At 49.4% G+C, this 27,650-nt stretch overlaps 11 protein-coding genes across 11 annotated transcripts; 4 read left to right on the forward strand and 7 right to left on the reverse strand.

The window, feature by feature from the left end:
• Positions 1 to 346: 346 nt before the first annotated feature.
• On the reverse strand, positions 347 to 1,828 carry N7503_005592 (M20 family metallopeptidase; the record flags this gene model as incomplete). The annotated part of the gene is made up of 4 exons (XM_057065139.1): positions 347 to 758; positions 819 to 1,064; positions 1,115 to 1,644; positions 1,694 to 1,828. 4 exons carry the CDS (start codon positions 1,826 to 1,828, stop codon positions 347 to 349), a joined length of 1,323 nt encoding a protein of 440 aa, XP_056922882.1.
• A 1,114-nt stretch (positions 1,829 to 2,942) lies between these two features.
• N7503_005593 (MFS general substrate transporter) lies at positions 2,943 to 4,653 on the forward strand (the record flags this gene model as incomplete). The annotated part of the gene is made up of 5 exons (XM_057065140.1): positions 2,943 to 3,100; positions 3,154 to 3,228; positions 3,281 to 3,342; positions 3,389 to 4,404; positions 4,453 to 4,653. 5 exons carry the CDS (start codon positions 2,943 to 2,945, stop codon positions 4,651 to 4,653), a joined length of 1,512 nt encoding a protein of 503 aa, XP_056922883.1.
• A 546-nt stretch (positions 4,654 to 5,199) lies between these two features.
• N7503_005594 (uncharacterized protein) lies at positions 5,200 to 6,446 on the reverse strand (the record flags this gene model as incomplete). Its single annotated transcript, XM_057065141.1, has 3 exons — positions 5,200 to 5,643; positions 5,703 to 6,018; positions 6,067 to 6,446. 3 exons carry the CDS (start codon positions 6,444 to 6,446, stop codon positions 5,200 to 5,202), a joined length of 1,140 nt encoding a protein of 379 aa, XP_056922884.1.
• A 1,227-nt stretch (positions 6,447 to 7,673) lies between these two features.
• Positions 7,674 to 9,623, reverse strand: N7503_005595 (putative FAD monooxygenase; the record flags this gene model as incomplete). The annotated part of the gene is made up of 2 exons (XM_057065142.1): positions 7,674 to 8,927; positions 8,982 to 9,623. 2 exons carry the CDS (start codon positions 9,621 to 9,623, stop codon positions 7,674 to 7,676), a joined length of 1,896 nt encoding a protein of 631 aa, XP_056922885.1.
• Positions 9,624 to 11,044: 1,421 nt separating this feature from the next.
• On the forward strand, positions 11,045 to 13,090 carry N7503_005596 (uncharacterized protein; the record flags this gene model as incomplete). The annotated part of the gene is made up of 1 exon (XM_057065143.1): positions 11,045 to 13,090. The coding sequence occupies one exon, from the start codon at positions 11,045 to 11,047 to the stop codon at positions 13,088 to 13,090; it is 2,046 nt and encodes a 681-aa protein (XP_056922886.1).
• Positions 13,091 to 13,669: 579 nt separating this feature from the next.
• Positions 13,670 to 16,645, forward strand: N7503_005597 (DDHD family phospholipase; the record flags this gene model as incomplete). The annotated part of the gene is made up of 4 exons (XM_057065144.1): positions 13,670 to 14,572; positions 14,621 to 15,920; positions 15,971 to 16,108; positions 16,173 to 16,645. 4 exons carry the CDS (start codon positions 13,670 to 13,672, stop codon positions 16,643 to 16,645), a joined length of 2,814 nt encoding a protein of 937 aa, XP_056922887.1.
• A 296-nt stretch (positions 16,646 to 16,941) lies between these two features.
• Positions 16,942 to 19,259, reverse strand: N7503_005598 (bifunctional molybdopterin adenylyltransferase MobB/molybdopterin molybdotransferase MoeA family protein; the record flags this gene model as incomplete). Its single annotated transcript, XM_057065145.1, has 4 exons — positions 16,942 to 18,719; positions 18,794 to 18,831; positions 18,896 to 18,936; positions 18,999 to 19,259. 4 exons carry the CDS (start codon positions 19,257 to 19,259, stop codon positions 16,942 to 16,944), a joined length of 2,118 nt encoding a protein of 705 aa, XP_056922888.1.
• A 546-nt stretch (positions 19,260 to 19,805) lies between these two features.
• N7503_005599 (H(+)-transporting V0 sector ATPase subunit c'') lies at positions 19,806 to 20,708 on the reverse strand (the record flags this gene model as incomplete). Its single annotated transcript, XM_057065146.1, has 5 exons — positions 19,806 to 19,914; positions 19,998 to 20,306; positions 20,386 to 20,477; positions 20,548 to 20,582; positions 20,651 to 20,708. The coding sequence occupies 5 exons, from the start codon at positions 20,706 to 20,708 to the stop codon at positions 19,806 to 19,808; spliced, it is 603 nt and encodes a 200-aa protein (XP_056922889.1).
• A 302-nt stretch (positions 20,709 to 21,010) lies between these two features.
• N7503_005600 (Rab family GTPase YPT6) lies at positions 21,011 to 22,359 on the forward strand. Its single transcript, XM_057065147.1, has 5 exons — positions 21,011 to 21,142; positions 21,206 to 21,231; positions 21,315 to 21,403; positions 21,478 to 21,880; positions 21,939 to 22,359. The coding sequence occupies exons 1-5, from the start codon at positions 21,090 to 21,092 to the stop codon at positions 21,995 to 21,997; spliced, it is 630 nt and encodes a 209-aa protein (XP_056922890.1). The 5' UTR covers positions 21,011 to 21,089; the 3' UTR covers positions 21,998 to 22,359.
• An 89-nt stretch (positions 22,360 to 22,448) lies between these two features.
• On the reverse strand, positions 22,449 to 23,597 carry N7503_005601 (uncharacterized protein; the record flags this gene model as incomplete). The annotated part of the gene is made up of 2 exons (XM_057065148.1): positions 22,449 to 23,119; positions 23,195 to 23,597. 2 exons carry the CDS (start codon positions 23,595 to 23,597, stop codon positions 22,449 to 22,451), a joined length of 1,074 nt encoding a protein of 357 aa, XP_056922891.1.
• An 813-nt stretch (positions 23,598 to 24,410) lies between these two features.
• Positions 24,411 to 26,431, reverse strand: N7503_005602 (MFS transporter; the record flags this gene model as incomplete). Its single annotated transcript, XM_057065149.1, has 3 exons — positions 24,411 to 24,734; positions 24,794 to 25,912; positions 25,992 to 26,431. 3 exons carry the CDS (start codon positions 26,429 to 26,431, stop codon positions 24,452 to 24,454), a joined length of 1,842 nt encoding a protein of 613 aa, XP_056922892.1. The 3' UTR covers positions 24,411 to 24,451.
• Positions 26,432 to 27,650: the final 1,219 nt, after the last annotated feature.

Raw genomic sequence — 27,650 nt, forward strand, 5'->3', positions numbered from 1 at the left:
CTGATTTAATCAATCTTTGAGCTGTTCACCTTGTGGGCACTATGAAGAAAGAGGTTGCCAGCGCCTCCACCACTAACTTCGCTTCCATGAATTAGGATTTGGCAAGCTGGATGTTTCAATGCTTGGATCCAAAACCCAACCCCAAGATGGGCAGGGCTGAGGCTGGTCTACCGTCTAATTGGCGTTTGGAGCCGACTGCTGATGGTGCTGGACTTAGCTTGGGAGAAGTGGTAGTACCGTGCATATTGTGAACATACATCTTGGACTTCTGATAACAATAATATACTACCCAAGCTTGCAAGGTACCTAAGGACTGGTTCCTACTAGCTTAGGCTTGTTGCAACTATCATTGCCCCGCGATCGCTTCCGCACTCTCTTGGATCGCCCCTTTATTTTCCACAATCTTTTCATTTGTATCCCACTCATCTTTAACAGTTGCGAAAAACACGTCGTCTACCAGCAGGTCCATGGCTGTTAGCGCCAGGAAGGACCCCGCTGTCAATGCGCGCTCAAACGAGTCTTGAGTACCCGCTGCTGCGGCAAATCCATGCTGATGGGGCCCAGTCCCAGCGGGGGCGTCGATAACGAAGAAAGCATGGATACCTGGCACGGCATAGCTCACATTGCCAAAGTCTGTACTTCCTGGTCCGGATTCGTCATTGATAGGTAACACCAATTGGCCTGGCACAGCGTTTGCGATCTGTGTATATCTTTCCAACAGAGCTTTGGTGTGAACCAAGTCGTCATAGCATGTTTCACTTTTCTTTATTAGCTTTGAAACTCTCTATGGCAGTATACTGAAGTGCAATGCCACTCACGGTGTGATCTTGACCTCACATCCTGTCGCTAGCGCGGCGCCTTGGAAACAGGCTGTGAGCCGCTTGCCAAGTGCCGTTACCGTTTTCTTAGTTGGGCTTCTAGCCATGTACGTCAGTTTGGTATACTCCCCTATGACGTTCGCTGCGCGAGGTCCTTCCAGCATGCATCCGTGAATACGGTCGACTGGCCTGATCTGCTGTCGTAGAAGGCCAATATTGACCTGGGCTGCGATCGCGGCATCATTTCTTCGAATTATTAGCCTCAAACATCCTGCCAGAGTTCGGAAATCACATACGCATTGATTGCCTCCCATGGCGATTGGGAGGCGTGCGAAGGCCTCCCAAAAAATTCCACCGTAATACGAAATGTAGCAAGGAAGTTGATAGCGCCCAAGCCTGTCACAGCCGGGTTGGGATCAACCATACTCTGGGTTGCTGGGTGTGTCATCAACGCAGCGTCCACTCCCTCGTATGCTCCGCCCTTGAGCAGTGCGGCCTTGCCACCGCCACTTTCCTCAGCAGGAGTTCCTAGAAGCTGAACCCGCCCCTTGACGTTTGCCTTCTTGAGAGCAAAGTGTAGGCTGAGGAAGGCCGACATGCCAGCACAGGCGATGAGATGGTGACCACAGGCATGCCCGACAAGTGGAAGAGCATCGTACTCTGCATTAATACTAACAAGCCTACCACCCTCACCAGTGAGGACCTCAAATGCAGTTTGAACGCCATAGGCTTGTCGTTTGACAGTGAAACCGAGGTCTTCGAAGAAATCGCAAATAGTGTCATGAGCGATGTACTCCTCAAAAGCAAGTTCGGGGTGCGTAAAGAGCTGGGAGTTATTAGAAGCAGTAAGAGAATGACTGGGTACGGGTACATACGTGTTGGACAACTTCTTGGATTCTGCTGGAAAATCTCTCGATAGTAGCCGCCACTTCTTCCTTCACGTTGGCCATGAATTCATCATCCTTCATCTTCTCAGCAATCTCGGGAATTTGCGTGGCAAAGGAAGACATGTTGGACTATCCAGGGCAGGAAATATCAATTGACAGAGTAAGGCTTGACGTGATCGACAAGTGACTTGCGTAAGGGATTAGGATGGAAGAAAGACAAGATGGTGCAGATGCTCTTGGTTGTATTTTGGGAGGAGCGATGCCTTGGTTTTATACTGTACCTCGCACACTAAAAGTGTAGGACAACAACGCGGAGACAAGAGCCAGCGATCTAGAATTTGCCGAATGTTGTGTGCTGCATATTCCTAACAATCCAAGTCTTGCCGATGGCAGTGAACTTGCGCCCCATTTGTGCTGGATATCGCTTTACTGGGAGGAGTCATAACGCAGCAGTGGTATCGCAAACCGCAGAGCCAAACCAAGCGCAGCATAGATGCAAAACAAAACGCGGAAATGCACGTCATTTGGTGGAGGAGATAAAGACCTTCATCTGCGTATCTGGATAGGTCTTCCTAGTTGCCGGTGTTTGCCGAACTGCCAATCGGCAGAAGGCGTGCCGTAGTAAGGGTTTTGCTCACACACCAATCGGCAAACAGGTCTATTACCAAGACTGCGGGAGGATGTGGACTCGGCTGGGAAATCTACAAGCATCCAATGTGTACTAACGAAAATTGGATCAAGTCCGCATTTGCGGGGTTTGCCAAGGCGTTACTCAACTTAGCTACATGCCCTCATCCGCCTTTTCGCCCATCGATCTGTCGCCAGTCTCATCCATACGATTTATCATTGATTTCAAGTTTAAGTTCATCATTCGTGTACAGTAAGGGCATTCTATGGACGCAAACTCAGCTTATCTGAATCATTCGTGTAGTCAGGCAGCGCCGCTACTTTGCCGATATCGTAATACTTTTGCCTAGTACAGCTTGTAAATCTCGTTATCTCTTTTGAGAATCAAGAAGATATGTTGATGAAATATAGATAAAGTACGGTCGCTCTTTCTACGTTTTTTCTTCAATTATGATTTGGTTCAAAACGATTCAATTCTCTTAATTCAATTCTCTTAATTCAATCCAGCTGGATCGCGTCAAGCTCACACCTGGCTGCTTCTTTGTTGGCATCTCGTTAGCCGGGAACGCACACCTTCCGCGCATAGAATACCAGTAACCACAGTCTTGATATGGCTGAGATCCACTGCAACAGCCTCGCCAAAGAGGTGATTGCTGAGAAAGGAATCGATCTGTCGCGTGTCAAGCCTGAAATCATAGTCGGTGACGTTTTGAATATTCATGTCTCTGAGGATGAGGATAAAAAGGTCCTTATGAAGATCGACCGACAGTAGGTTCACTACAGCATCAACAGCAACAACAGACTGACTAATACTCTGCAAGCATTCTTCCTCTTATGGGGGTTTGTTACATGCTTCAATTCATGGACAAAGTTACCCTCGGCTACTCCACTAATTTGTAAACTTGGTCATCTGCCTTTGGTCTTCGTCGCTAATCGACGCCTCTCCAGGGGTTTAATCAAGGACCTAGGGCTTCATGGTAGTCAATATAGCTGGGCAAACTCTATATTTTGTAAGTTTCCCCTCCCATTTATGAATGATGACTCACATTTTGGAAGTTTTCGGATATTTAGGAATGGAATTTGCCTTCTCTTATCTTGCTGTTCGACTTCCACTTGGCAAATATTTGGCTACAACTGTGGTTATTTGGGGAGTCATTCTCGCGTGTCATGCTGCAACTCAGAACTTCACTGGCCTAATAATCGCACGGTTCTTCCTTGGAGTGATGGAGGCTGCTGTAGCCCCTGGATTTTCTTTGATTACCGGCATGTTCTACAAGCGAAGTGAACAGCCCTCACGAATGGCATTTTGGTTTGCAGGCAATGGAGCTGCCAACATTTTCTCCGGTCTCATCGCTTATGGAATAGGGAATATCTCTAGCCCCGTTGCAACTTGGCGTGTACTGTTCCTGATACTAGGCTGCGTAACTGCTGCATACGGCGTTGTGCTCCTCGTCTTCCTACCAGACTCTGTCAGCAAGGCACGCTTTCTCACTATCGAAGAGAAAGATATTGTTCTACACCGTACGCTTGAGAACAAGACGGGCTTTATGGATGACGGGCATTTCAAAATCTCCCAAATGCTTGAAGCGTTCCGAGATCCGCAAGCCTGGCTGCTCTTTGCCTACCAAGTGGCCGTCAATATTCCTACCGGGGGCATCTCAAGCTTTACCTCGATCATTATTGATGGCTTTGGCTTTTCAATGCTCGATTCTTTGCTCCTCCAGATGCCCTTTGGTGTCGTTCAGCTGATGGCACTAGCCATAGGTGCCTGCGCGAGCCACTATCTCAACAACATACGAGTCACCCTGATGCTCACCATGGTCACGGTCTCTTTTATTGGGATAATCTTGGTCAATTTCTTGCCGAGTGCAAACTCGTACGGGAGGCTGGTTGGAATTTGGATGACTGCCGCCTTTTCCGCCAATATCCCTATGTCTCTAAGCTTGATCACCTCTAATGTTGGCAGTATGACGAAGCGTTCTACTGTATCTAGTATGCTGTTCATTGCTTATTGCACCGGGAACATCATTGGGCCGCAGTTCTTCTATTCATCGGAAGCACCAAAGTATCCTGTAAGTTCAGGGCTATTCTTTAAGAACGCTCCGCTAACGAAATCTCAGACTGGTCTCCGAGCGACGCTTTCTGGTCTAGCTCTTGGTGTCTTCTTCCTTATCTCACTACTCGGATATTACCTCTGGGAAAATACTCGTCGCAACCATACATATGGATTCCAAACGGAGGCTTCAGATGCGGAGAATATTGCCGACGATTTTTCCAACTTGACGGATATGCAAATCAAGAGCTTCCGATATGCAATCTAAGTTTTTGTATCCTCATCTTCTGGCGCTGTCAGGAAAACAAGACCGAGAATTTCTTTGATATCAACTCATCAGGACTTCGTTATATTATTTAACCACTTTCGTTCCCGCGAAATAATTGGAAGTACATCTTCGTCTTGATGATAGCGGCCGAGTGACGTGACTAGTGTCGAATCGTGTTTAGCAGCGTATATTCTGATAGATGATCTGTTAACTCTTTCAACTGTTTATTGCTCTTCAAGGACCCTAAAAGCATCTTGATTGACTCTTACTCATATATCTGCTATATTGGGCCTATACTTCGCAGATCCGACTTTACATAGATGCATAGAAATCCAGAGCATTTTACTTTCACATCTGGAAAGCGCTATTTCACGTTTAAAAAATTACGTACCCTAAAACCTAGTCCGAATCATTCATTTAGTTAGCTATGTGAAAATGAGTTCGTCTCTACTTTACGCAATAAGATCTTCCAAGTTCTTTTTTGTTTATCAGCTCCCGACTTTATATGTACGACGCTTCTATCAGAAACATATATATTTTATTAACTTACATTACACTACCATGTAATAGTTGCCTTATCCTGCTCGCCCCACCTATTTGCTCGCCCTTTGTCCGCATCTTCTCTACTTGCTCTAACACTGATCCTGCCCACACGAATTCCTTACCAAGGCTGCCAGAGGCCTTCAGGTAGCTTTTCAACCAATCTCTGTGGATTTCATCTTCAGTCTCAATACCCGCTATTAATGGCTCCCATGGCCAGCCAATCATCACGCCACACTCTGTAGCATTGCTCACATTATGCACAATTTTCACTAGCTTTGACAAAGCGTCGCGTTGCATGGGTAGGGGTGGTCGCGAGGGCGTAAGGAGTAGGCGATGTAGAATCAGGTTTGCGTAGTGTGCGCTTACTGCCGCACGTACAGTGTCGATTACTCGATGGCCTTTGTATGCTGTTACGACTAGATGTTCTGACATCAGATCTGCGTATTTCTGTGCAAGTACTGTCAGTCCATAGCAATTGCCGCACATGTTTGTTCGTAGAGACTCACTCTGTCAAAAGCTATCAGATCATCCCAGATCGCGCCGGTAGAGTCCTGGCATGGCTCCAGATTCTCTTCTGCATCTGCCACTCTCCATATTCTACGGCGGAAGCGTAGATTATGGTGCACCATCTCTACTGGGCGGTAATTCTCAAAGTCATCTTGAACCTGGTCAGCGGGATAAGTCTCGCCGTACAAGATCCTATAGGATGACCGTGCGTGCGGGAAAAGACTGTCTAGATGGAGACAAGAAGTTGGATCGTGATCCAGGAAGTCATACAAGCGGAATGTCGTTAAGCCACGCACTCCGCTGACATCGATATATCTGTTTGATGTCAGTGAGGTTTCTATCCGTGATAAGCATAAATCTTACGCCATCCATAACAGTACTTGGGCACAAAAAGGAGTGACCCCAGGGCCATGTAAGTTGCCCTGATCAGCAGAGGAAAGACCTTCAATCAAGGTCGGTTTTAAGTATTTCGCTAGATATGACCGGATACCATCGATGTGCAGTTGAAGATTGGAAAATGAGGAGCCGAACTTCATCTCATAGGATATCAAGAGAAAAATGGAAGACACCATGGACTCTAGGGTCGCCGACGATGTGTTGAGATTTCCAAGAGCAACACACAGCTTCTGTATGGCTTGGTTGTAATAGCTGGTCCCGTAGTTGCCGTTGCTATATTTGACAAAGCTGTTTGTTTTCTGTTTGCGATGCACTTCGCCCGCACAGAACGCAAGCAGGCTGTTCATAACTAACGGGTCGCCTGCAGCTTTGTGCTGTTGAAGATACTTGAAATTGCTCCATTTGAAAGGCTTTCCGAACAGATACACTTGACAAGAATTTGGGAAAAAATCCATCAGGGATCGTTCTTGAGGGGACAATGCAAGAGAATTGGCCAGTGGTATGTGATCTGTGGTCAACGTGATAGGAATGAGGGGATGAGATGACCGTGGCGTAAGAGCGAGTTGAAAATCCAGAGGAAGATCATTAGAGAACTGGAAAGGGCTATCAGAAGTCGCTGCTGTACTAATTGGGTTTGAATAAACAATCTCAGCACTCTCTTCCAGGCCTGCGGTTATCTCCCGGGGTACAATACTCGGGTAGCTTAAGGACAGTGGGGAATTGGCCTGCCTAAAAGTCGATCGCGCATGTGTAATTTCCTTGCCACCAGTAACTCTCGGATGAGCCAAGCGATATTGTTTCACTCGCTGACCTTGATGCTCCTTCCGGGCGGTTCGATCCCAAGAGCATTGGACGTCTGCTGTTTCGCACTTTTGACATTGAGGCCCCTTCTTATCACATTTGACTTTTCGTACCAAGCAAGTGGTGCACCCTAATTTCGTCAGTAGACTCGGTCAACCTCGATTGCTTCTGTGTTCAACGCCAGGTAGGACTTTTAGGATTACGTACCATCCTTAGAGCGAGGTCCATGACGCCCTCGGCTCACCATCCTGCTCATGAGCATTCAACAGATTTGGAGAGGACCATGCAGACATTCAACAATACACAACCAGGTCGCAATGCGGGTGTGAGATCTCGGCAAGAGTGTTGCACATTTAGGGACGATAATCATCACCCATCACCCCCATCCCAGACAGGGAGATAAGGCACGGTCGCATCATGTGTTAATCCTAGAACAGGCATGCTCTGATAGGCTTATAAAGACTCGAGCCACCGACCTGGATCCACCTTAGTTGTTGGTCACTGGTTGGCTCAATTAGGTGATAAGATAGGATGAGATACGGTGATTATTGGTTAGCAGGAAGCAGCTCGCACCACCGCCACGGACCGAAAGCCTTATCGTCAACAATATTACGGAGAAAAGATGGTTAATCGTGAATAATTTTCATTCATAGAATATAAAAAGAACGCAACGCCAATGATGCTTAAGCCACTCAAAGCGGCTGGTAAAAAAAACAAGCTATGTACATCCAAATCTAAAGATTTGCCGAAATCTAAGCATACATCGTTCAAGCTTACAGGCGGCTCTGCTGAGAGTCCTGGCCCAAAGGCTTGGTGGAGAACGAGTTGAAGTACTCGTTCAGGGCATCAGCGGTGCCGCTGCCCTCCACGAGCTGCAAAGTGCAGGCAACGTGGCTGTCAGGGCGAGTCACGACAACACCACCCTTCTCAGCATCGAGACCGAGCTTCTCGTGAGCAGCGAACTGAGCGTTGGGAACACGGACATCAGGGATGTCATCAGCGTAGAGGTGGTGGTGGTAGTCTCGCAGAACCTGGGGAATGGTGTCGATATCGATCTCGTTCTTGGAGCCAGCGTAGATGACGGAAATGGTGAAGAGCTTGGAGTGGGGGTTGTGGCGCTCGAAGAAGGACACATCGGCAATGTCAGACCGGCGGTAGACAGAGAGGAAGGAGCGCTCCTTCTCCAGGTTGGCGGCCAGATCAGCGATGGCCTTCTTGGTCTTGTTCTGGTTACCGGCGAAGATGAAGATACGGAAAGACCCGTTGGTCGGGACCTCCTGCTCCAACTCAACAAAGTTGGAGTCGGCAAGACGGGTCACAGTGGTAGGTGTGAAGGCACGACCGGCAGTCAATTTAACATTGGGAATGTTGAACAGAGCAGACTTGGCCGGGTGAGTGGCATCCCAGTTGAAGACATTGGGCTTGTAGGCAACTCCGTATCCACTGGTGAACTCGCAAGAGGACTTGAAGGTCTTCACAAACTCATCCTCCTCGGCATCGGAGGAGTTGACGGCCTTGGAAGCAGAAACCTCGCTAGCGTTAGGGCGGCGCTTGGAGAAAAGGGCGGCGTATCTGGAATCAAAGTCGAGCAGCATCTCGGCAATATCTTTGCGCTCGCTCTCGTATGTGCTGAGAATGGAACGCTCGGCAAATCCGCTCTCCACGGCGTGGATCTTCCAGGCCATGTTCAAAGCGTCGTGGAAAGCAGTGTTCATACCCTGACCGGCCTTGGGGCTGTGGGTGTGGCAAGCATCACCACCCATGAAGACACGCTCATCCAGGGTGTACTTCTCGGCAATACCCTGGCCAATGGGGTACACGGAGTACCACTCAACACGGTCCCACTCAAGCCAGTATGGCTTCAGGATGTTCTTGGCAGTTTGCTGAATTTCCTCCGCGGTGGCAGTCTTGCGGGGGTTCCAGTCGGCATCGGTGGAAGAAGCAATCTGAACGTACAGGCGAACCATGTTGTCCTCGCGAGGAATAACCATGATGGAGCCAGCATCGGAGTGAATGGTGCATTTTGTCTAAATAATGGTTAGAAAATATTGAGACGGTATGGAACGAAAGGAAAGGCTAACCTCAATATCGGGGAAGTTGGTGCGGACAACACCATCCATGACACCCCAAACGTAGGCGATGGGGTCCTTGTGGTGGATCTTGATATCAAGCTGCTCACGAACGAAGCTGCGAGCACCCTCACCACTGAAGAGGTACTTGGTGCGCACGTTCTCGATCACATTGGTGTCCAGAGACTTCAGGTTGACCTCGACAGGGTAGTCGGCGTTGGCACCGTCGTTCTTGAAACCAACGATGGTCCAGGGACGCTCAACCTGGACACCAGCCTTGTTAATCTCGTCGATGAAGACGCGCTCAATCTTACCCTGGTGGACCAGGGTGGTGAAGGGGTAGCGAGTGTCGATGAAGCGTGGGCAGCTAGGCCAGCTGCCGGTGCGGCCGATACCAGAGCCATCGCTCTTGGGGTCCCAGAAAGCGACGTCGTAGACCTTGGCAGGCTCGTAGGCCATGATTGCGCGCTTCAGGCCCAAGTTGCGCAGAATTTCAGTGGATCGAGGCTGGATACCGTCGGCGCGACCGGTGGCGGTCGGCACGGGTCGGTTATCAATGTGTCTGACCTTGTAGCCCCATCGGGACATGCAGAGGGACAGCAGCAGACCGACAGGGCCAGCGCCCACGATCACGATATCATATTCTTGCACCATGGTGGGGATTATCGGTCGTGAGGATTCAGGTATGTGTATGTGCAATGGCGATCAACGCAGTGTATCACCACCAAAAAACTTCAGATAAATGTGAGTAGAAACTTTTACCCTGCGTATGCACAACTGATCGAGGAAAATAATCGAGGGCCATGGCTTTATAAATACTTGGAGGTAGGCCGGGGTAAGCGGGACGACCTAAGCTTTGTTGGACATGACGGAGCATAGTCACGGCATTGAGCATCGGTTTGTAGGGGACTAAAAAATGGCTAGGACAGTGGGACCGACCAATACCAGCCAATCACTGGTCGGAAAAGCCGGCTTATGTCAAAATGGACGAGTTCGATGCGATGCAGGGTGTGGGGAACACCCTAGTGGCCACCAGTGAATGCCGTCCATGAAACCGAACTGCACGGCCTAGCGTCATGGATTGGCACAGTCCAACTTCCCCACAGCACGGATGTCGTTTCGGCAAGTGGAGAGGTGGTCACGTGCAACCTTCTTCGGCAGCCTTGCCCGGGATTGATCTGTATGTTTGATCAGTTTGATGCCATTTCCGTGGTTGTGATTGGTCACTGCGTTTTGGGGTCCCGTGCCGATTGTCCTCGTGCATAAGTCTTTTTCACTGCCGTCCTATCCAGGGACTTAAATCTGGCAGTTCCCAACCAGGAAGCCCGGTGTACTTGCCACGTTTTTGATTCGGTTTAATTCTACGGGATATGGTATGAATTGGTAGTCGACATGAATGTTGACTCTAATGGTACTGGATAATAAATTTTGATCTATTGGTTTATGGCCTTGGAGATAGCAGGAAATCGAGGATATCTACTTGAGGTCTTATTTTCCAGAGTGACACCCGCCACCGATGTCTGAGCCATTTTACTATCAATGCCTAGCCTCGGGTCTGGTGCGTTTCTACCCCGGAATCTGTTTTAACTTCCGCGGAAACATACAAGGCAATGCTGTCCGCAATTCCGAACGGAGAAGCGGGGATGCACTAGACTCGGCACAAAATACCGGCTTGGGCCTGCATCGCCTAGGAGGAGGCTGACTTGCCTGATCGGGAAATCCATGAAGCTTCATGATTGATACTTGAACTTCGAGATGTTGCCACAAATCATCATCCGCTCCTTATTTAGGTGTTTAATATGTCTTGACGTGATTCTCGATGGTTTGTTACTGGATTGATGTCCACAGATGGCGCATGACTCACTTTCTCAAGGTGAATGGTTAGGGTTGACCATATTCACTGGGGTTCAACCCTGTCAGGTGAACCTCAGATCCCCACAACCAGTGAATATACTTCTGCTCTCCATGTCAAATGCATTTTTTCCTCCCTTCTCAAATAAATTCCTTCTTTCTCAATAAATCTTCTGCCCCCAGTTTTCTGTCCTCTTGTTTGAACCAATAACTTCGCAACTATCATGGATATGTACGTCTCGCCCGAAGAGGCGAGCTCGTCCATCTGCACCGACGCATATTTCTTGCCTGAGAAGACATACTCACCCGACAGCTCGGATTTGCTCTTATCACCGGGAGAGGAATACCGACCCGAAAGCATGAACCTGTGCCTTTTACCTGCAAACAAACTCTCGCCTGAAGGTATGGTTCTGTGTGAATTTTCTGAACCACACTCGGCCCGCAGCACAGATGTGCTTTTCTTACCTGCTGAGGCATATGTACCCGACAACTTGGACCTGTGTCTTCTGCCTGCCGAGACATACGTATCCGAAACTGCAGATCAATATCTCTTGCCTGCTAAAGCATATGAACCCGAAACCGCAGACCTGTGTCTTTCACCTGCCAAAACGTACGAATCTGAAGCTGCGGATCAGTGTCTTTTGCCTGCAAAGGCATACTCGCCCAACAGCACAAGTGACTATGGATGCCATGTCACGCCTCCGGCAGAAGAACCATATGCGCACTCGAGTACGTGGGTCCGACCAGTGGGACCAGAGGAAGTTGCAGAATATCAAAGTCTCGCCGAATGTAATCCATTTCTCATTGATATTGATATCGAAATGGCAGACCTTATGCATGAGTTCATGCCAGTCTCCCAATCATCGAATGCTGAGAAATCAGACCCATGTTCTGACTCCGACAAATCCTCCATCAGAGCTCTACTCAGCCCTGAATCGTGTAGCCCTGTTTTCTCCGACACTACACCCACATTTGAGGCTCGTCAGTCGTTGATTCCAGCTGCGTTAAACGTGCCAATCAATATTGACATTGAAATGGCAGATGCCATGAATGAGTTCATGCCTACGTTCCTACCATCAATTGCTGAACTCTCAGACAAATCTCCTGGCTCCAACGAATCCTCCATTAGAGAGCTTCTCAGCCCTGAATCGTGCAGCCCTGTTTTCTCACACACTGCGCTAGAAGTCGAGACTCATAAATCGTTGATTCCAGCCGCCTTGAATCTGCCCATCAAGCGCGGGCCAGAGAACCAGCCAACTTTGGTCAATCCTGGGGCGTTCAAGCGCCCTCGTAGCCAGGCAGCTTCTCTCCGTTCTGTGCACAGCACCCAAGGAGCGAAGCGACTCAGCGCGACCCGATCTATCACTTCTCGACTCAGTACTCGGCTCATCCTTTCTCGCCAGTCCAGCCTTTCTCGACGGTCCAGCATTTCGCTTTGTAGTGGTATCAATGAGTCGAACGAATCAGCTCGAAACTCGATGGCAAAAGCTGAGTCTCCCAACCGGAAGAAACTGTTTGGTAGTGACGGTTGGCTTGGACCGCATCCTGGTTCAGTTATCGAACCTCCAATTTTTGAGCCACCTCCGATGCGACCTCTGAAGCCGACCTCAAAGCCAGCCCTGTTCCGGGGCCTCAGCAAGAAGTTCAAGCAGTTGAATAACCATGAGCCAAAGAGCCCTTCGAAGTCATTCACGAATGGTTTGATGAAGAGCCCCTCAAAGTCGTTCAAGAGTAATTTGATGGGATCCCTCAAGACCAATCTTCAGGTATCATTGGCCCCCACCTGTCAAGCAAAACTGTACTCGGACCTCGAAGTGATGATCTGCACCAGTGCCAATGACTTTCTGCTTCGTCAATACTATGACGGCCGCATCTCTCAGTACTCCGTCAACAAGGTCCTTCAGCAATGGGGATCAAAGAACCGCCCACAGGTGTACCAGTTCCACTTCGATCAGGCGACCCAACGGGAGCTGATTCTGGAAAACCGTCGTACTCTGGATCTCAATGGTGGGTGTTCTACCAATGCAATGCAGTTCCACTCAAGCATGCAAAGCTGGAAAGCTATCGCAACAGAGATGAGTGCTCGAACTTTTTGCTTGCCAGACAACGCCATTCGGAAGAACTTGTTCGAGATTCAGCAGATTCTGGATATGTTGAGTGCACCGGTCTCAACCCTTCGAGAATTGAATGACCTTAGTTCCTGGGCACAGTCGCAGATGTTCGAAGCATCCGAGCTGAGCCGGTCTTCTACCCAGAGCCAAAGCCGTTGATACATTCATCTCGCATAAATCATCTTATTCTTTCTGTTGTCCCGCCGCCTTTCATCTGCAAGACAATTTTCATCGAAAATCGGTTCTGGCTTTTTGCGTTCTTAGCGTGGGAATCGGCTTCTTCAACTTTCTTTTTCTAGCTAACTTTGTCGTTAATGAGTTCTATCTGATGAGTGTTTATTAAGCCGTATTTTAATAAAGAATTTCACGTTGATCGATCTACAGTGCTCCACTGTCCAATTATAGTCGCAAGAAGCAAGGAAACAATCTGTTGGGTAACTGGTGGCACGTGCGGCGACGTCATTGGCCTCTTGGAACAACAAACGCCTGAGGCAGCAGCATCACCTTCCTGAGATCGGGTCTTTTCTGTCTCTTTGAACTTTCTCCATTATCTTCCCCTTGAATGCAACTTGCCAGTCAACTTTGACCACCCGGACGGGTGCTTCTGAAACACCAGCTTGACCAGTCACAGCGCCCGACCATGATCATCACCTAAAGCGGCGTCTAGATCTGGAACCCAGGCTTTATCGCCCCGGACTCTCGAATTTCCACCCAAAAAAAGTGGGACCCTTGGTCACCATGACCGGCCCATTTCATACGTACGGCTCGTCCTGTCTGTTGACGGAGGAAGAGCCAGAGCTCACAAGCTTGTATTCGCTGTCTGCCCCGCCAGAGATTCGATCTCAATTCTTCTACGTCTCATCCCTGCCAATCGACGATCCCTTGGCTCCGCTTCCAGCCGCTAGTGGGCAAGCATCAGGGAATGAAAGAGCTCCCCCACAGCCATTTTCCGCAAGGGATAATGTCGCCTTGGAGACAGCTTGGTCGGAATTACGGGAAGCCCAGCGGAGGAAATCTGGTTCCAGTGGATCCCGTTCGGGAACATCAAAGGAACGTGCGGGGATAGCTGTACCGGGCTATGAATCGGGTTTTGAGGCAAACCGCCGCCAAAAGACGGCAGCTCGAGGAGGATCTAGCCTGGGCAGCAGCAGAGGGACCCCGAGCAATTGGAACTCAATACCAGAGGAGGTTGCTGGACCATCCAGCAGCGGTGCTAGTCACCGAAAAAGGATGTTCTCTTCGTCCTTGAATGAATCAAGTACAGCTAAGAGAAGGAGTCTTTCCCCGCCCGGTGAGAATGTCGAGAGGCAGGAAATTGCGGGTAGTCTTCAAGCACCTCCATCTCGTGACGCGAGTATCAGCGGCTCTCCTTTTATCCGAGCGCCAGATTCTCAGCCAGGAACTCCACTTGGCCGTTCTTTCGAATCACTGGCGTCAAAGGATGGAGCTGAGTGGCAAGCGGAATTGCGCAGCAATGCCCCCCACCACTCATCTTCAAAGCCCTCGGGGCTCCGGGCGACTGTTAGTCTGGAGGACACAAGTGTGGATGACTTCGCGGAGACAGCGGACTCGGAAGAATCCCAGACGACGATTCCGGTGGGCGCATTGCGCCTTCACTTGGTTGAGTTACCAAACTTAAAGGTATGAACTGCTTCCTAGCATCGCAAACAATGTATTGAAACCATACAGATGAAACCAATCTATTGGAGCCCGCTACACGATATTTCAGCTGTGGTCAGGGCGACGTGGTTCTACAAGAACACCATGCTGCCGGTAGAGACACCAGTGGCAAACCAACTGGAAGAGGGATACGCCTACTTGAAGCCATGGACAGAGACATGGCAAGATGAGCTAAACAGTTGTGTAGAAAATGGTGCTGACGCAGAGATCAAAATCGCGTATAAACTGTGGCACAAGAATGAGCCAGGCTCTGCTAATCCACCCGGAACTGCACAAACCGAGCATGAGAATGATACTCCCTCGGCTGGGGCACAGGAAGCTTTATCATTTGACAAGAACCGTGCCTCTGGGGCAACAGCAGCTAATCCTGAGGGCGTTAAGCCATATTTCACCTCCAGCGCTATTTACGTTGACGCATTAAATGCCCAGATTCTCCGACCAAGCCTATTGCCATCTGCATCCAAGGGAAGAAAACCACTCAATTCAATTCGCAAAGGCCGCCAGATCGGGATTCCCGTAGTTCGTGGATTCAGTCGCAAATTGTGGGATCGGTTGCATCCGTCCAAGGCCAATCCTGTGGATGTACGGAATTACATTCGACGGAACCCATCGCAAAACCCAACACCAGCCCCTGGCGAACAAATATGCTACGCTTGTAAGATGGAAGAGCTGCGTCCGACTCCGACAGACCTAATGTTTGTCATACATGGTATTGGTCAAAAGTTGTCGGAGCGAATGGAAAGCTTTCACTTTACACATGCGATGAATGCATTCCGTCGCGAAGTGAATATGGAGCTAAATAGCGAGCCTGTTTGGCCCCACGTTCGTCAAGATCATGGGGGAATCATGGTTCTGCCCATAAACTGGCGCACGACACTGTCTCTGGAAGACCCATCCCATGATCCTGCGGATATGGAGGATCCATTTACGAACGAATATTCCCTCACAGACATTACCCCTCAGACACTTCCTGCTGTGCGGTCACTGATCAGTGATGTGATGCTTGACATTCCTTACTATTTGTCACATCACAAGCCAAGGATGATCAAGGCAGTTGTCCGGGAAGCCAATCGCATCTATCGTCTTTGGTGCAAGAATAATCCTGGGTTCCAGGAAAAGGGTCGCGTACATCTCCTTGCTCATTCTCTGGGGAGTGTCATGGCCCTTGATATTTTAAGTCATCAGCCAACAAATGTCCCTCGCTTCAACTTTCTCGATACCCCATTGCATAGCGATGTCTTTGAATTTGATACAGCAAACCTGTTTCTTTGTGGAAGTCCTGTCGGATTCTTCTTATTGCTCAATAAAGGTACCTCTAACTGTATCACCTGGTGGGCTTCTGGATCTAACTTTATCAAGCGAATCTCCTTCCTCGCAAGGGCAGAGAGAAACCAGGCAGCGAAGGTGAAGACCGACTTCGTGGCGTGGCTGGCGAAGCTGGCACCTACGGTTGTCTCGCGGTCGACAACTTGTACAATATCCTGCACACAACAGACCGTATGTCTATTCCTATTACCATCTCTGCCTTCCTTATCCATTCATACTAATAAATTCCTCTCAGCAATTGCCTACCGTGTCAACGCCGCTGTAGACAATGACCTCTCGAATTCCCTAAAGATAGCCTCAATTCCCAGCTCAACCTCTGGCTTCTGGCAATCCTTTGGCAGCGTCTTCCGCTGGAGTACGTCATCATCGAACTTTCTTCCTTCAGCGCACCCTGTGCGTCCCGCCATGGTCTCCAAGCTGCCCTCGAACGTCGAAATGGAAACGCATGACTTTACCCGTGAAGAGATTGCTGAGAAACGCATGTTGCTTCTAAACGATAATGGCCAGATAGACTATTATCTATCTGGTGGGGGTGGTCCACTCAATATCCAGTATCTAAATATGTTGAGTGCGCATAGTAGCTACTGGACCTTGACGGACTTTGTGCGATTTCTTGTTGTGGAGATTGCCAGAAAGCAGGGGAGGGACGGGACGTTGGTTGGTTTGCGGGCGGAGAAGAAGAAGGGATATAAGGTTACCAAGGGTTGAGCTTCGTCCCGGTCAGGACCAGTTTTTCTAGACGATTATAGACTTTAGTTGGTACAACTGCATCTCGGTTTTACATATTCATTTACGCGGAGGAGGTTGTATTGCTTGAATTTCTTGTCATTTGCTCATAGATATCTACTGGAGTCTGTCCAGAGAGCACTGTATCATATCGACGATAGAAAAGGTAGGAAAATATAGAGAAAAAGTAAAGTTAAATCACACAGAAAGAAAGTATAATCTAGGGAGTCCAGCCCCTGTATATAATCGTACTCGTCGTAGGAGGCAATCTTGACGCTCTAGCAAATAATTCGGGTATCAGATCCATAAACAGGACCCATCATCAACGCCTCCACGATCTCACCCTTGATTCCGACACCACGTCCAGGGCGGAGGACAACAAGTGCATTCGCACGGGCAATGCTGCCCACCCGCGAACTGCGCTGTCCTACGCCCTCGACACCAGTGCTGGTGGCATACAAGCGGCCATCGCAGCGTGAGCCTGTCACGACTGCACGGTGGTACTCAGTGCGCTTGGGATCAAGAGGGAAATGGTGTGTCAGCACAACAGCCACGCGCGGCAGGCCAAGCTGCGGTGCCATCCAGGGCTTCGTGGCCATGGCTTGTGAGCTCTCTCCGAGGCCGGAGAGCTTATGCAGAGAAGGCAAGACGAATAGGTTCAGAGTAACCAGGGCAGAGGCCGGGTTACCGGGGAGAGAGAAGATGAGTTTTGATTTACGTTCTTGTTGACCGGAGGTAGGGGCGGTTTCTTTGAAGGGAATTGTCGCAAAGGTAGTGGGCTTGCCGGGTTTCATTGACACTCGGCCAAAGTGAATTGTACCGCCGAGGGAACGCTCAATGGTTGGTTTGAGGAGGTCCAGCTCGCCCATTGAGACGCCGCCAGTTGTGACGATCACATCGACACTTGCAGAGGCCCGGCCAACACCGCGGAGAGAGTCGCGGAGGGCATGTTCTAGCTCGCTGGCGGGAGTGTCGCGGGCGATACCCAAATCCACGGTTTCGAATCCCCATGATGACAAACAGGAGAGAAGGGAAGGACGGTTTGAGTCACGGATTTGGCCACCAACGAGCTCGCGAGGATCATCGTGCTCCACGAGCTCGTCTCCTGTGCTCAGGACACCCACGCGGGGCTTCTTGAATACTTTGACAGTTCTGGTGCCTGTGGCGGCTAGCAACCCGATTTCACCACCGGCGGGGGAGATCAAGTCTCCGCGGGCGAGGATCTTAGAGCCGAGAGTCACGTCGCTACCAGGATCGCGAACATTCTCCGAGGGCTGGATGTCGTCCGCCAAGATTTCGACAGTAGCTTCTTCTTTGCCGTCTGGGGTGGAGGAGACTAGCACAGTGTCTTCAACCATGACTACAGCATTGGCATTTGGAGGGAGAGGAGCCCCAGTGGTAATTCTAGCAATGGTTCCAGGCTGGAGTGGCTCTAAAACTCCGCCAGCGGTGGCGTGGGTTATGGATGCTACAGGGAACACGCCCTTGGTCGTAGCTCCGGCGTCGGTAGGTTCGGGGGCAATGATGGCGTACCCATCAACAATACTGGCGTGATAGGCAGGCACCATCTCAGCCGCGTAGACATCTTCGGCAACAACTGATCCCACAATGGATGTGTTCACTGGGGCATCAATGACCATTGGGGCAGGCGTCTGCTCGCTTATCGTGCGAAGCGCCTCCTCCACAGACAGCATTGGGTACGGCGAAGAACGGTACCTTTGATTAGGTCCCGCGGATGGGTCATTAGATTGAGGTCGGTCTGTCGGGGAGGTATGAGCCTTGGGAACAGCATGTCCATGACCGTGACCGTGAGCATGGTGATGATGGTGGTGATGGTGACGGCTGTTGTCTGAGGAAACTCCGGCGTCACTCTCCAACTTCTTCATGCCGACAGCATGTAAACTGCGGGAGTTGGCCCCAGCGCTCTGTATACAGGCATGAGGCAGAAGTTTCACAACAGCTTCAAGGTTCTCCATGGCTCCTTTGGGGGATCCCGGTAAAGTGATAATCAATGATTTGTTGCGTACACCAGCTACTGGTCTAGCCATCATCGCAACTGGAAGGGGGGTCAGTCCAATGTTTATACAGTAGTGCACAGGCCGGGTATGGCTGGTGGTGATGTCATCTCACATAGCGTTACTTTCAATGAAGCGGCGATCATACCATGGCTGAACAGGTTAGTTCTTCTTTGGGCAGTTCATTTAATCTCGGAGATACGGTATAATAACTCACACTAGACCCGGGGCATGACGATGGATCAGGGGGGTCACAGCCTGGGGTGATGTCATTTAGCAAAACGTCAACCGGTTGACCAACAGACAACAAGATAGATTACCTCGGGTGTGTTATCTTTGACTGCAAAACCTGTCCCGCCGCTAAGCAAGATGAGGTTATACCAATCTTCTCCATCGGCCCAGTCGTAGATAGCCTGTTGGATCTGGAACACATTGTCCGGCACGATCCTGATTGCGGGGGGTTCCCACTTCCCCTCTTGGGCGAGGATGGGCGCCAAAGCCCCCGCTACTTTGTCTGAAGCGGGGTCCTGGGAGGCCGTGTCGGAGACGATCAGTATGGCTACCTTCAATTTTGGTTCCATTGTGCGCAATTGTGTGGTTGAATGCGGGTAAGTGGGGGTTTTTAGGTGGGAAAGAAGTGGTTTTTTATGGAATTCCGGGGTATCGCGAAACCTCGGAACGCATGCAACCCAAGCGGTCAGTGCTACACTTTGGTTACGACGATTTCGACGTAAGTTAGGTAAACCAGCAGAACATAGGGATTATGGAGATCTATTACTTCTTTCTGGAATAAGTGGCTCTCATTTGCTATAACTTCATTACTGTACACAAGTGGGCACGATTCCCCGGATCAGCGATGCATTTAGCATGACCCGAACCCACAAGAGAGCTTCTACGAATCGAAATCCCAGACGCCCCAATGCTGTGTATCAAAACATAAGACAAGAAAGAAGTTTTGAGGGGGAAACGGGAAACAATAAACAGAAAGTATGCCGAGATGAAATCATATATGGGGCGGGCTGGGCGGATTAGGCTGATTGGACTAGTTCCTTGATCCCAATGCCCCGGTCTAGGCACTCATAGCCTCTCTCTCTCCTGATGCAAAGGTCCCGCACTTCATGGCATCATTACGCCGCGCCCATGTCGAGAGCCTTGCCACCCACCAGCAAGCCAACAATGAGACCGAACAGACCCAGAACTGAACTGAAAATCTCGATGACGAGAATCTTCACGAACCTAAATGCGGAAAAAGAAATAGAAGGTCAGATACCGTCACACTGACGAAAACATGCATATAGGGCAAGGATCTGGTCACATACAGGCTAGGATCGGCGGCATCAGCAAGCGCTGCGCCACTACCGTTGATACCAACGGAAATACCACAAATCAGATTGCAGCATCCAACGGTGATACCTCCCCAGAACAGCGCATAGCCCGTGTATAGGTTGCTCTTGGTGTAAAGCTCCGTCTCGGGGACGGGGCCCAGCTTCGCGGAGAAGACGATCGCAATGATAACACCGTAGATGGCCACAACCTCACAGAAAATGATGGAGATCAAGTTCTTGGTCCTAATTCTGGGAGCCCGAACACCACCACCGACGATCGAAGAACCGGTAAGGAAGATACCCCTGTAAACAATGTCAGCGGGCGGGGCCGTACATCGCATTCAAGCTCAAAGCTAGTATCCCAGCACAATGAAGTACATACCATGAGGCTCCGACTACTGAGCAACCAATGCACATCGCAATACCGATGTTTGCCCAGGCGTAGGGGGATACTTCTTCGAGAAAGCGGCCAACCTAGTAACGCGTGTCAATAAGGTGTATGCGGGCGGGAAGTATGGGTTTCCGTATCGGACAAGGAACGTACATTGAAGGCTTCACCTTCTCCCTGGAAAAGCATGTCTATCCATCGCAGGCCTTGGTTAGCTCGAACTGTCCAGATCGGAGAGGTTCCGGGAGGCTCAACATACACAATCCGACCACCACGAGGGCGGTCGTGGAGAGACCAAGGGGGTACAGGAGAGCCATGACGACCTGTTTGAGAATAAAGGAGCGAAACGGTCTCGCAGTGAAGGAAGGCCGATAAAAGAGCTCGGCTTTGAAGCTGTCGCGGACAGTTGGAGTGTGAGTGGTGCTTCGGTGGCCGGAGCGGATTAACTGGTCCGTGTGGCTCGGGGCGGTGACAAGTCGTGGTTCCCCAGATCCACGGCTCGTTCAACTTGATCGTAGAATATCAACCAGAGAGGGGAGAACGTTCAATACTTAATTGCGACTCTCGATTCCTTTGCATGCTCTATTAGCAATCGGGCTTCTTCTGTGTCGCGAGTTCTCAGGATCTTGTTTCCTGCAGCACATTTCAAATCCCCCTGAACCCACTCTCCCCCCTCTCTTTATCACCAAACAGCAACCATGGCCTCCGCTTCTGGGGTAGGGTCGTATTCGAACCCGTTGAAGAAATTCAAGTGAGTCAGGTTCATCTTCCGCGCTAAGATTGAAGAAATCAGGAAGATTGACATGCATCATAGATTGGTATTCCTAGGCGAACAAAGCGGTACGATTTCCGGTTCCTTCGAGCTTCCCAATCGATCCGAGTGGATACAATGCAATAAGGACAGCCCTGACAAGATGCTACAGTGGGAAAAACCTCGTTGATTACGCGCTTCATGTACGACTCGTTCGACAACACATATCAGGCTACCATTGGTATCGACTTTTTGTCCAAGGTATGTTCCTGATCACCCATACATTGATGGGTGGTGGCAATGTGGCGATAGACGCTGAAACATCTTTGTTATAGACGATGTACCTGGAAGACCGAACTGTCCGCCTTCAACTCTGGGATACCGCTGGCCAAGAACGATTCCGCTCCTTGATTCCCTCTTACATCCGTGACTCTAGCGTGGCAGTCGTCGTATACGATATTTCGAATGCCAAGTCTTTCCAAAACACTCGGAAATGGATTGATGATGTGCGCGGGGAGCGTGGGAACGACGTGATCATTGTGCTGGTCGGAAACAAGACTGATTTGAATGACAAGCGGGAAGTCACCACCGCTCAAGGCGAGGAGGAGGCTAAGAAGAACGGCCTGATGTTTATCGAGACCAGTGCGAAGGTTGGCCACAACGTGAAGCAATTGTTCCGAAGAATCGCCCAAGCTCTGCCAGGAATGGAGGGTGAGGCCAAGCAGGGAGAAAGCACAAGTAGGTCTCCTCTCCGCACGCTTGGCATTTCCTCGATAGCTAATTGTGATCTTTCTAGTGATCGATGTCAACATTCATCCTAAGGAGACCACCACTAACGATGGATGCGCCTGCTAATCGTCCTCTAACCTCATTAACACACCTCTTGACCGATGAGGAGAATCGAGTCTGTCCATGATGTTGCGCCATTTATTTTAAGATGTACATGTTTCCACTTTTCTGATTGCTCGGGTGAATAGCGTGCGTTTCGGACTTTCAGTCGAAAGCGGTTTCTTTTTTCTTTGTGCGCTCACAGCCAGCTGAGCGTTATGACCCCCGCTCTCTTTCTCTCACTCTCTGCATTATATCTTGTTTTCCTAGTCGCAGTGGAGTTGTGGACTCACTGGTGGAAGGCGTCTCTTTTTCCAACATGGCCCCATAAGCTCAACATGTCAGATATCCTATAATCGATGAAGCTGTACAATATGGGTACTTTTCTTGATCCTAGACAACGTACTTCAAAAAGAAAAACCAACGATTGATATGTATGACACTGGAATAAATCCGGAATAGGCGAGCCAATTACTACTTAGTCATGCTCTTCCAATGGATTCCTCCATCTCAACTCAACTTTCGCGTAATCCTGCAAGAACTGGTCATGCAGAGACGGCATGATATATCGTAAGATACCCTCCTGCACTTTGGACGACACCAAATGTTTATCATTCCAGTAATGCCGCACGAGTCTGCCTGAGCATCCCGTATCCGCCACCTCAGGAGACCCATTCGCCTCTGCACAAGGTAAAGCCTTTACATCCTCAGGCCGGTTAAAGTCATACCGAAGATATGTCCCAAAAGCTGCCTGTTCATGTGGCCATTTGTCCCTCCATTGAGTACACTCCGGATACCGGGTCCCATTAAGACAGTTATCCCAGGCCTCGAACATTTCTTTGGTACGCGAGCTCTGTTGCGCAATCACGAATCCCGTGTTCAGAAATACCTGGCCTCTATCGTCATTGTTGATATCAGTTGCCGGGTCCTTTGCCATGGCGATGAGAGTCTCTGAGTTGATATTCCAGTAGTTCAAAAGCCATTCCAGCGGGACGTGGAGATGGGGGAGGACTATGTCCGCGTCGAGGAAGACGACAAACTTATAGTGCTCTATGGCTTGTCTCATGGCGGGTACTTTGCACCAGGTTCCATGTATATAAGGCTTGTCTTCTGCAGTGACTAATTTGTAGTCGTAGCCGTGAATCTTAGCTAGATTCGGATTAGCAAGTGCTTGGGATGCGTGTGTTCGAGCAAACATCAACGCTATGTTTCCCTTTCACATACCCCACAAGTAATGATTGAGTCGTCCATATGTATGCCAGTCCATTGATTCCCATCGAGGTGTCAAACTCTCCCATGTCTTGTTCAAGATACCTCCGGGTTCATCCAACGGTCGGGTATCTGCATCAAGAATAAGGACCTGTGAACTCAGCGGCTTGGTGAATGGGGGCTTTTGGGGCAAGTAATATGGAAGCAAATAAGTTTCTCCATTGAGGCCAGTGAAATTGTCGGCATCGACAGGGAGGCGGAGATCCTCGAAGAAATGTGCGATACTCGATACCGAGGCCACGTTCGCAGGGAGATGTGAAGTCCATGGTGTCAATACACTGTCAATAGAAATTTTGCAAGTTAACAAAGCGAAGTGCAAGTATTCCTGGGGGTGAAATTTACCGTGAGCTCTCGACATGTGAAGGCCTATTGTGAAAAGCAATGTACAGTAGACCGAGGGAATAAACAATCGCAGCGAGACAGAAAGCCCAACGCTGAGTCAAGAGGAAGAGAACCCTCTCGATGAGAGCCATGACTCGGGCTATCGATCCAAAGTGCGCATATCAAGGTAGAAAGAGGGCGGTTCAGGAATGACTTGTTCAACGGTGAGAGCGTGTGAAGGTGTCATACTAAAGTCAGAAGAAAAGACGGACAACGCACAGTGGGATTGAGTTTCCAAAATCAAAAGACCATAATATTTAAACTTAGCTGACAATAGGGATCTCCAATTGTGCGCGTTGCCGTGACCTAATCGGGGTGTTTACGCTTTAGGCTTCATACTTTGGCGATAGTCTCCTCGCTTCACTCTGACGACTCTTTCAAAATTATATTCAATGCCCGGTCATATTCATACAAGAAGTTCAAAGTCGATAGTCGAGGACACCACAGTACCCCATTCAAAGAAGACGGGAAATTTCAAAGAGAATGCCATGCACGGGTCAATAGGGACCCTTGCTGGAAATACCAACAGAACATCAAAGAGTAAGACCAAGCTGGATAGGAATGATGGCGAATTTCCTTGGCTAGAACAAATCACTCGAATGCAATTTATCGATATGGTGTAAAATACAACTGCAATTAACTGACCGAATGATTTATGTAGTAGGACAGGGCTGGATAGCCTACATTCTGTGTCACAATCCCGTCTTAGAATGTCTTGCGATCTTGAATGAGGAATTCTGACAAAGTGGTATGAAATATTATTGTAGGAGACATCCTAAAGCTCCAATTAGGATATTAGGTTGGTATACATGTGCAACTTTTGTGGGAATATCAAGAATGTTCAACAGTGCCGTCTCGCTCGGTCTCTTCCTCGTCACCGCAAGCCGCCTCCGCCGCAGGCTCGAAGAAGGGAGCAAACTTGCTCTTCATTCTCAGTCTCTTGCCGAAGAAATAGAAGCAAATAGGAATAGGAACCAGCACAGCCGCAAGACATCCAAGAAGAGTAGAGGCCCACTGGATGCCCATGTTTTCAAACATTTGTCGTGAAAATAGAGGGAAGCTTGCTGCCACCATAGATCGACAGAAGGTGTTCGCGGCAATGGCCGACGCAGCGCTATCAATTATATTAGCATCAAAACTAGTACCGGTTGCAATCAATCTGGGGAAACTCACAACATCAGGTAGGTGTCAATAAGGTAGTTGAACAATTGAATGAAGATGATCAAGAGGCCAAATCCGGTGAAAAGTCCACTCAATGTAGGCGCAATCCAATGAACAGTGCCGCTAAACCCGGTCCAACCGAACCAGAAAAGTCCAGCAGCGAAAAGAGCACCTCCGACAATGACTGGGGGCAGACGCCATTCGGGAATGGGGACGCCGCCATTAGCGTCCAGTTTTTTGTTATAGCCACTCGCAGAATAGACAACGTATGATGCAGCAATCATCAGACCGACCACCAGACCAAACAAAGGTAGGCCACTTTCTCCAGCATTGAAACCGTACACGCCCTCGAAAACGACTGTGTAAGCGGTCAGGAAGCAGTAAAGCAGGCCGTAGATAAAGCTCAAGTAGATCGTAACAGCCAAGATCAAGGGCTCATAGAAGAGAAGCTTGAGCGGGCGTGAGAAGTTGTTGACGATCAGCTCCCGGAAGTCGACCTCGATTTCTTCTTGCTTTGCGTGGATTCCCCAGTTCTTAGTACGACGTCGCAATTCTGATGCCTTTTCAATGAGAACAACGGGTGGGTACGACTCTTTCAGGAAGAAAAGGTTCAGGACGAAAGCCGCGTAGCCCATAAACGCGGGGATCCAAGCCGTCCAGCGCCAACCCAGGTATGACATGTTGATGTATCCACCGATAAAAGGGGCAACCAGAGGTCCCAAAAACACTGTGCCAGAGAAAAATGCAATGGCAACACCACGGGTCCGATTATCGTAGATATCCGAGAAGACCGCTGCCACGACTGCCAGCGGCGAACTACCAAAGATACCGCTGAAAAAGCGACAGATCATGAGGGTCTGAAGGTCCTTCGAGACGGCAACCGCGGTGTTGAAGATACCGAATCCCAGCATAGCGATGACAATACCCGGGCGACGTCCCTTGAGCTCTGACAGGGGTGCCCAGACCAACGGGCCTGAGGCATAACCGGCAATGTATAAGGTGCTAGATAGGACAGAGACCTCCAGGCTAACGTTAAAGTGGGACGCAACGTTCTGTGATGAGGAGCTAAAGACCGCGGAATCGAAAGTCGAACAGATACTCGTAAATGCAAGCATGGCTGTGATGTAAATCCTGGTTAAATTTCAAATGTCAGTGTCATGGGGGCTTCAAAAGGTATTTTATTTTATAGAATCGCCATATATTAACGTACTTGGTCATTGTGGGCCAGTTTTTAGGATACATAGGATCATTTGGGCCGTCAAATTCTACGACGTAGTCTTCACGATTGGGCAGTGGTGGAGGGTAAGGCTTGCCGTCACCAAAGGGCGGCAGTGGTGTTTTCGAGGCTCGCGACTTGACACTCTCACCAACAGTGAGCTGATGCTGAAGGCGCTGGGTTTCAATTCGGCTGAGCGTCCGAGAAACATTGGTGCGATTGCGTTCCAAATCAAGCTCTGTGTTTCGCGACTGGAGTCTGTGAAATTGAGGGTCGTAGTCAATGGAGCTACTAGACCCTGACGACGATCCAGTCGTCCCTGAAGTCTCAGGCCTATCTGCCTCCTCTGAGATTCTCCGCTTTTCTTGCCATGGCGAGGACTGCGACCCGGCGTCAATCTCAGCTTCTTGAATTTCCTTAGCTGTGGAGTCCATGGTGATCAGAGCTCTGGTCGGGAGCTCTCTTATCGAATGACGTTTGCGCGGGGGGGGGTAACGGGTTGCGCTCAGGCGCAGGTAGGAAGCAACTGCAATGATTAGGGCAAGTAGCTGCCTGGAACGTGCATAGTAAACAGGGGGCTTTTCAGCGGCGGTCGCTCATTTAAGAAGACTATAGGAGGAAGGAACAGGATCCGTTCTAACCGTCCAGACCCACTATCGTAAATCGACGGCTTCAAGATGCAACTGTAATTGCCGAGGGTCCAAGCAGAACGTGAGATTATACACGACTCAGACGGGGGTTTCCCATTAATTTGGAGCCTTTCAAATGATTTGGATCTTTTCATAAATATCCAATCAGGCAGTCCAATTCATGTGGTAAATTGCCCGCATTTGAAAATCGAGGCGGTATGGCCGAAAACAACAGCTGATGAGTGGATCGGCGCTAGTGGGAAAAAATGAGTAGCAGACAAATTCTGATGTCATCCATTGGCGCCATGATTCAAGAATGCCCAATTCATTGTGGATCCACGATTAATAATTCGGTTCCGAGACCGAAAAAAGTGGCGACGGATGTGGTTTACGTGTTTACGGGGCTATTCCGTCAAGGTCCAGATGCGGTATCTCCCCGAAGGTAACCATCGCCATCCGATGAAAATCTTGGCGGAAGTTGAACCTCCTCAAGGCAGTGATATCATTCTCCACTTCCAGGACACGTTCTATGCTCAACATACAGTAAATGCGTATTCATAAATGATTTCATAAACGAACAAACCCCACACTCTCCACATCTTTAATTGTTCACATAGTTATACGTTATGATTCATGGTATAATGTTTGCAAAGGTGCGCTTATGAAAGAACTCCACCTCATACATACTCTCCAGGGCTAGATCTCTGGTTCCCCTATACGGGTGTGCCTCATCAGCACTACCTAGATTCATTTGGAGTGAGCAAGAGACTTAGGGCTTGAGTGCTATTCATACATATAAATGTGACCTGTCAATTTCAATCTGGACCAATTTGGACCGTGATTATGTACCTAATAATTTATTTCGCGGGATCCTCGAGGTCTGTACATGTACATACGTCTGGTACATCCGTACATATAATCATGGATATATATAGTATGTAGGAGCAAGCAGTCATGGATCGCAAGCCCCAGGGGTTCGTTAATCTTATTCTTATCTTTGTTGATAACCGTTGTTGCGGGGTTG

The sequence above is a fragment of the Penicillium pulvis genome (assembly GCF_028828015.1).
Source record: "Penicillium pulvis strain IBT 33274 chromosome Unknown contig_23_segment0_segment0, whole genome shotgun sequence".
Classification (NCBI taxonomy): Eukaryota; Fungi; Ascomycota; class Eurotiomycetes; order Eurotiales; family Aspergillaceae; genus Penicillium; species Penicillium pulvis.

Bases quoted from the DNA above. Each gene is read 5' to 3' on its own strand.
- N7503_005600 (XM_057065147.1), top strand. From the start codon at position 21,090: ATGGCCTCCGCTTCTGGGGTAGGGTCGTATTCGAACCCGTTGAAGAAA. The intron at 21,143-21,205 runs GTGAGTCAGGTT...CATGCATCATAG, and splicing joins AACCCGTTGAAGAAATTCAA to ATTGGTATTCCTAGGCGAAC. The intron at 21,404-21,477 runs GTATGTTCCTGA...TCTTTGTTATAG, and splicing joins GTATCGACTTTTTGTCCAAG to ACGATGTACCTGGAAGACCG.